The following is an 8101-nucleotide window of genomic DNA, read 5'->3' as shown; positions in this document are numbered from 1 at the left end:
CTCCTGCCTCAGCCTCCTGAGTAGCTGGGATTACAGGCACGCACCACCATGCCCAGCTAATTTTTTGTAATTTTAGTAGAGACGGGGTTTCACCATGTTGACCAGGATGGTCTGGATCTCTTGACCTCGTGATCCACCCGCCTTGGCCTCCCAAAGTGCTGGGATTACAGGCTTGAGCCACTGCGCCCGGCCTTCAACTACATTTTTTTAAACTTCCTTCTTGGAGGATGAAATTAATTTGTAATTATATAAAATGTATATAAAAATTAATTTGGAGCTAAGTATACCTGAGCCAGGGCAAATGAAAAAACATAAGATAATACATGTCCCAAGGATTTATAATATTATGATTTCTGGCATTGAAGCAATGGCATTATGTAACCACATTCTACCTCCTATCAAATAATACAGTTCATATCACTGTTTATCTTCTATAATTAAACTTTAGATTTTGCTTCTTCCCATTTTCTTTTTTACAGAGAGGAACACAGCTGTTTACAACCAATCAAAAAAAATAACTCAAACTACTTTTGGGAAGAGAAAGGGCAAAAGACTTAATTTGAGTTGACAATAATGCTTATGTCACAAAAAACGTGAACAGTTATGCTCTATTGCCTTTAGAAAACTGCCTTAGATAAAAAAACATTATTTAAGTAACACTACTGAGAAGATAAACATTATATCAAAACTACTAGAGTCATCAAAATTATTCTAAATATTCACGATCATTGAAGCTACATGTACTTAGAAATTTCTTGAATTTTGTAATAGTGATATAGGTCTTGATCACAGATATATATATAACAAATAAATTTATTCTCTTTGAGGATTGCTAATGGAACTTACATTTCAATATTATAATCCATATTTAATATTGCAAAAAATTATTAGGTTTTTTGATACCTTTATTTGAGCAAGCTATTCTTTATTAGCATATTTGCAGTGGTAATTTTCAAACCCTTCCTGAATCAATACTCAATTTTTAAAAATCGGATGGTCAAACAATATTCAGTATACCAATTAGAATATTTTATTTTATAATATATGACATGGTGGCAGTTACTAACACATCATTTACACATGATACTATATTTCAGTTGGACTTCTTATCTCTATCTTAATTTTAGTTTTTGATATGACTTTATATAAGTGAAGTGGAAAACTACTCCATTAAGGAGAAACAAATGGCTGGATTACTCCCATTCTCACTGCACCACAACTGAGATAACAAACCAGATACAAATGCTCACTGACTCTTTTCAGATTAAAACCATTAAGGCTACAATACACAAACAAATGCAAAACTATTCTAGGGTTAAACCTATGCTTATATAGTAGATAAAGAGTTTTAATTGTGACCAATAGTCTTCAAAATGTCAAATGAAGTCATGTTTTTCTTGTATTCAAAGTCAACAATTAGGTATGTTTCCCAAAGTAGAGAGACTCACCTTCACATTTCTGAGTAGTTTCACTCTGCTTGTGACCAGCAGGGCATTTGCATTCAAAAGAGCCCACTGTATTGATACAGTTTCCTCCTTGGCATATCCCTGGGATAGCCTGGCATTCATCAACATCTGCAAGAAGAAAACATTTTGAACATTGATAACATTGATTTTAAGAATATCTCTCTATATATTTTTACTGTATAGAAGAAACTCAGTTGTTCTCAAGAGAGTGGGTTCAGAGAAGTGAAACCCCTTTGCACACATCTGTTTTAATTTATGTAAATGGTATCATGTTATATATTTTAGTTTGACTTTTATTATTCCTTTTAGAATTTTTTTTTTAAAGATCCATCCATACTGTTATGTGGACAATCTGTTGCTTCAGTTGGCTGCAGAACACTTGTTAATATGTTTCCTCTTCTGATCATGGACACTTGATTTATCTCTAACTTCTCAATACCTCAGTGAATGGTACAGCGAAATGTCTCCAGTACATTTCTTTGTGAAGTTGAATGACTTGGACCTTGAGGGCTCAAAGAGACTCTTTACCACTTTGCTGTAGACCCAGAATACAATTAGTAGATCATAGGGTATATACGTAACTAATATGAATAAATAGTGTCCAGCGGTTCTTCAGAATGCCTGCAGGAGTCTTCATACCACAAGCAGTCTAAACATCTCTACTGTTTATGAAGATTCCTGTATTTCTTCTTTCTTGACAAGTACATGATATTACTATCCAATATCCTAATTTTCTTTGGCCTAATAATTGTAAAGGAATATTAATTATTACTTTAGTTTTCATTTCTCTAATTACTAGCTCCTGATTATTAGCTTTTTTGTTTCCTCATGTGAAAGTTGTCTATTTATATTCCTTAAATGCTGGTATATTGGAATTGCTGTCCTTACTCTAAATTCACAATTTCAGTTTTAAATAGGATGATGATTGAAAAAGGAAAAAGTGGCATAACCTAGAATTGATTGAAATCAATTCTAGATTGAAATCATCATCCTATCCTTTAAATTGCCTATTAATTTTATCGATGTAGAAACATTGACATAATAAAATTCATGAAGGCTTAATTAAGAATTTTCAGACTTTAAATGTAAAAGGAAGTTCTTCAGGAAAAATAAAAGTGAGATTAAAATTCTAATCTACACACAAAAAAATGAAAAACAGTAGAAATAGTAGTATGTTGATGAATATAAAATACATTTTTAAATTTTTTAATTAATCCAAACAGAATTAATTTTTCCAAGCAACAACAACAATAATGTATTTTGGATGTTATAACACACAGAAGTAAAAAGTATAATAACAATAGCATGAAAAATCAAAGAGGTAAATGAAACCATTGTAAAGTTACTACATTATAAGTGAAGCTGCATTATATTATTTGAAAATAGACTGTAGTAAGTTAAATGTGTATAAACACTAAAAAATAAACAGAAATATAGCTAATAATGCAATTGTGGAGATAAACTGCAATACAAGAATATACACTATTAACGTAAGAGTCAAGCAAAGAGAAAAAGAGTCACAAAGAATAGGTGAGACAGACACAAAACAGTAAAATAACAGATTTAAACACAATAACATTGATAATTATATGAGATGTCCGTGGCAGAAAAAAATCTCATTAAAAAGTCTGATTGTCAGATTTTTTTTAGAAGACCCAATTTTAAGTTGCCTACAAAAAACTACTTTGACATCTGAAAAAGTAAAGGGATGAAAAGATATACTGAGAACACAATCCAAAAAAATCTGGAATGGCTATGTTAATATTCTAAGTAGCATTCATCCGAACAAGTAATGTCGTTTGTGGATAAAAATGGAGATTGCATAATGACAAAGGGGTCAATTCATCAAGAAGACACAATAATGCTTACTGTGTATGCAAGGTTATAAAGCTTTAAACACCTGGAGCAAGGGTAATTTCAGCACATAGAGAAAAGTGAAAAAGATAATCTGCAAGTATGTGGAAATTTCCACATTCTCCTCTTATTAACTAAGAGAGTGAGTAGAACTGAAAATCATCAGAGATATATTAGACTTGATCCATGCTTTCAACCAACTTGTCCTAATTGACATTTATAGACTACTTCACCCCACTTAAGCAGAACACACATTTTTATCAAATGCACACAATATTTACCAAGAAGGACTACATGCTGAGGCCATATAAAAGGTTCATTAAATATAAAAGAAAGTTAAAATAATCCAATGTATGTTCTCTAAAGACAACGGAGTTAAACTAGAAAGTAATACAGGAAAACATGTGGAACAACCTCAAATATCTGAAATTTAAACAATATACTTTGAAATAAAGCAGAGGTTAAAGAAGAAATCACACAGAAAATTAGAACATATTTTGAATTAACTTAAAATGAAGTTACACCATATCATAATTTGTAGGATACAGTTAAAGTGGTGCTTAGAGGTAAATGTATAGCATTATAATGCTTAAAGTACAAAAAGAGAAACTTCTTAAATCAGTGATCTAAGTTTCCATATAAAGACATTATAAAAAGAAGAGCAAATTAAACCCAAAGTAAATGGAATCAAGAAAATAATGATAATAAAATACAAAACAAACAATAGAGATAATCAATTACTACAAAAACTGGCTTTTGGAAATAAACGCAAAAAAATCAGCTTTTTTTTATAATAAACACTGGATCTAAAAATAAATATGTAAGTTTAGACAAATTTGTTACAATCCATTCAAACTTACAACTTTACATAATAGATTAATGCTATATACTTAATTACAAAAAAAAATCTCATTGCAACAAACATTAAAGATACAAAAAACAAAATTAAAGAAATAACTATTGATACATATTTGCAGTCTAGTTTTTTTAGACTTTCATTCACACACATATTCAGAATGGTGGTCTTTCTATTTAACAAGAATGAAAGCATACTCTTATGTGTTTTTCTGCACCTTGTTTTTCTTCATTATAAGATAATTGAGGAACACATCTTTGTGTCAGTACATATCAATCTGCCCTATTATACTTTGGTAAGCTCAAAAATTCTATATATCTCAGTGTGTAAATTAGTGAATACAAGCCTACAAAAAAATCTGCATCCTCATTATTTCTTCCTCCTATTAGCTATATCTATTAAACTAATTACAACAGTCCAAAGTATTTTTGTACTGAATTAAAGTAGATTTCAGTGTCTTATTATGATGCAAACAAAAATCAGCTAGAATAAAATATATGGCAAGAAGTCTATATACTGAACATTCTAATTCAGCACATTTTAAACTTCATTATTATTATTATTTTAAGACAGAGTTTCACTCTTGTTGCCCAGTCTGGAGTACAATGGCGCAATCTCAGTTCACTGTAACCTCCACCTCCTGGGTTCAAACAATTCCCCTGCCTCAGCCTCCCAAGTAGCTGGGATTACAGGAATGAGCCACCTCACCCATCTAATTCTATGTTTTTAGTCTCTACAACAAAATGGCTTCACCATGTTGAAGCGTTTCACCATGTTGATCAGGCTGGTCTCGAACTCCTGACCTCAGCTGATCCACCCATGTCGACCTCCCGAAGTGCTGAGATTACACGTGTGAGCCACCACGCCTAACCTTAAACGTCATTATTTTTTAATGTTTATATTTAATTTTTAATGTTTATATTTAATATTTAATGTTTAGATTTAAACGTTTATATTTAAACTCCCACTCTCATTATTACGGTGTGGTATAAAACAGCTCTAGAAACTCGCTTTCCTGGCAGATAAATCAGAGAAAAAAAATACTATTGGTATAAGCTGAAAAATGAGGTCAAGTCTATAAATCCCTTAATACTATTTGTAAAATTGTATACTGCATATGGACTGTAGCAGATTCAGCAATTTTTGAAAGAGAAAAACAATCCAAACATCATAAGATTTATTTTGTAACTGCCTAAAGTATTTTTTTTTTTGAAGGAGGAAGAAATCCTTATTTTTGAAGTCTCCTAGACTCTGCAGTTATATAGAATTAATTTCTTTTAGGTAGACTAAGTTAGCAGTTAAAATAAAAAAGGAAATTTAAAAGAAATCATATAGGAATAACCAATTTGGACCAAGATGTGCTCTTTATAAATAGGAAAAAGCAAGCCTCAAGCCTTCAAACAATGCAAGAATTTCTATATCTGCGAAGTCCTATCACAAGCAACTACAAATGACTGATGAATTCTTCAATGACCAGAATGTACAGATGTATCTTTGTTCATTCCTTCCAGTCAGGCAAAAACTTATTTCTTTAAATTTTGAGTTACTCCAAATCACATGTAACAATTTTATAGAATACAATTATATCTTTTGAAACTTACACCTTATGCAATAACATCAGTCCATGTCTATTAAGGTTAAAAATAATGTAACAAAACAGTAATAATTCTAGTTTATAGTCTCATTTATTCTCCAAATTCTCCATGAAAACTTGTTCTAAAAAATTAAATTTATTTTATTACATAAATTAGTATTAGATGATATATTATTTTTAGTTCATATCCAAATATGGAAAATATGTGCAGTATTATAGGTATATAAAAATGGTTTATTTAATTTATATGTGTAGGAACCAGGGGACATAGAAATTACTACTATATTTCATAATGTGTTTTTTAACTTTTCGTGTTACCAAATTAGATCCATTTCTAATTTTAATTTTTATACATTTAATTTTTTTCTTTTTGACTTTTATAGTTTCAGGGGATACAGGTGCGGGTTTGTTATATTAATATATTGCATAATGGTAAGGTTTGGGCTTCTAGTGAACCCATTATCCAACAGTGAAAACTCAATAGGTAATTTTTCAGTCCTCATCTCTCAGTCTCCCTACTTTTGGAGTGTCCAATGTCTATTATTTCCACTATTAAACAGAAATTCTTATTTCTATACTCTGTAGATGTTCACACATAATATTTTATTTCTATGAAAACAAATGTCTAAGGACAGCAACTGAAGAATAAGTCTATTTCTATTTGGAATCTGAGAAATATAGGGTGTCCTGGCAATCATTTAATATGGTCAGATCTACTCATGTATGACACAAAATTCAAATATTAAAACAATCATCAAAACAAGTAAATACTGGTAATTTGATATCTGCAGGACCCTGAAACTGTAAAAACAAGAACAGAGCATGGTTCTATCTCGATCTTATCTCAATAAATGTCACCATCATGTTTCAGTTGTTAAAGTCAGAAGCCTAAGATAGAAACTTGGCATGTTCCTCTCACTTATTTCACATCATTTCATCAGCAACAGCTGCTTACTTTCCAAGAATACCTCAAATCTTTCCTCTGTCACTACTCAGTCTCAGCCTCCATCATATAGCGCCTGGACTACTGCAGGAACTTTATAACTGGCTTCTTGGCCTCCACTCTGGCCTCCCTATAACTGATGCTCCACAGAGATCAGTTTTTAATTTCCTTGAGATAAGAGAGAACTTTGCATTTATTTAGGTAGTAATTCTTTGAAACATGATTGTACCCACCTTTTGCTTATGTTTTTTTTTTCTTTTTTTTTTTCAGTTTTTATATGCAGACTTTTATCTTTATTATGTATCTCTCAATACGGTCATTTCCTGCTGAAATGCAGAGTGGGGAAGGCTCAAAGGAAATGGGTTGGTTTGAAACTTCTACAAGGGATAGTCCTGAAACAGTCTGTCACCAAACTCCTCCCCTAACCCTCTTCTTCCCTTGAGTATCAATTTTCAACTTTCAGCTGGTGGTGTGACCCTTTTAGTTACAGATTGCTTGCGCTAGTGGTCCACACTTCCTCTTCAGCCTTCCACTCTCCTGTACCTCCAGGAGTTTTTCTGGGCTGGAAGACTGGACAAACAAGACTCAGAAACGGCTTGCCTCCACAGTTTGCCTTCCATGACCCTCTGTTACTGTGAGGTCTGAAGTAGATTTGTCTCCTATAGGAACACCTCCTCTCCACTAGAACATCCATAACCCTAGATCTGAAGTAGATCTATCTAAGGGGAACATCTCCTTCTCTCCAACAGAACATCCACAGCCCTAGCTCTCTGTTCTTAGTAGGCTCAAACACCTTTCAGGATTATTGCCATACTCATAGTAAATGCTTAGAAAACTCTCCCTGTCCCAGTGACTTCCCAACAGCTGCATGTGTTCATCACTGCTTTTGTCACAGGATCTTATTTTAGAATGATGTGTTGTTCCTTATTATTCATTTTTATGTTAGTTTTTTTTGTGGGGTTAGAAGAAGGGAAATATTCTCCTGTCTTTACATAGGAGTTTCTATAATTGAGTTTGCTCTAAGTAAACTTTTTAATTGTATAGGAATAGTTTGTGTTGACACAGCATGAATTAAAGCTAGACTTTATAATGATCTTGTTAACTTGGTTAATGTAGGCAGCCAAGATATGTTTTGGCTGTAAGCCTATCTTTAATAATTTATTCTAATCAAATAAATTGGATGATAGCCAAATTTCCTTTTTGCTTTGGCTACGTAGAAGGCTTGGAAATAACTTTCTACTCAGGGCATCTTCTGCTCATTCAACAACTGAGGTGCTAACATCTTTCTGATTTCAGCTGAGGTTAAATTCCTTTACTCTTTTCACGTGTAGTCAGACCAAAGAAATTACATGTTTCTTGTACACTTTCACCATATAAAAAAGAACACA

The 8101-nt window shown here is 32.2% G+C and overlaps 1 protein-coding gene across 2 annotated transcripts in view; it reads right to left on the bottom strand.

Moving 5' to 3' along the window:
* The window catches only part of FBN2 (fibrillin 2), a 263642-nt gene that overhangs the window by 173914 nt on the left and 81627 nt on the right, over positions 1–8101 (bottom strand). For both annotated transcript variants that reach the window (XM_017500987.2, XM_037728668.1), the window contains one exon: positions 1449–1574. In XM_017500987.2, the coding sequence (XP_017356476.1) occupies positions 1449–1574 (126 nt within the window). The remainder of the gene's footprint in view (positions 1–1448; positions 1575–8101) is intronic.

This window comes from Cebus imitator, unplaced genomic scaffold (assembly GCF_001604975.1).
Source record: "Cebus imitator isolate Cc_AM_T3 unplaced genomic scaffold, Cebus_imitator-1.0 Scaffold275, whole genome shotgun sequence".
In the NCBI taxonomy this organism is placed as follows: domain Eukaryota; kingdom Metazoa; phylum Chordata; class Mammalia; order Primates; family Cebidae; genus Cebus; species Cebus imitator.
Note: the sequence above shows the minus strand (reverse complement) of the source record. Positions and strands in the feature narration are given on the sequence as shown.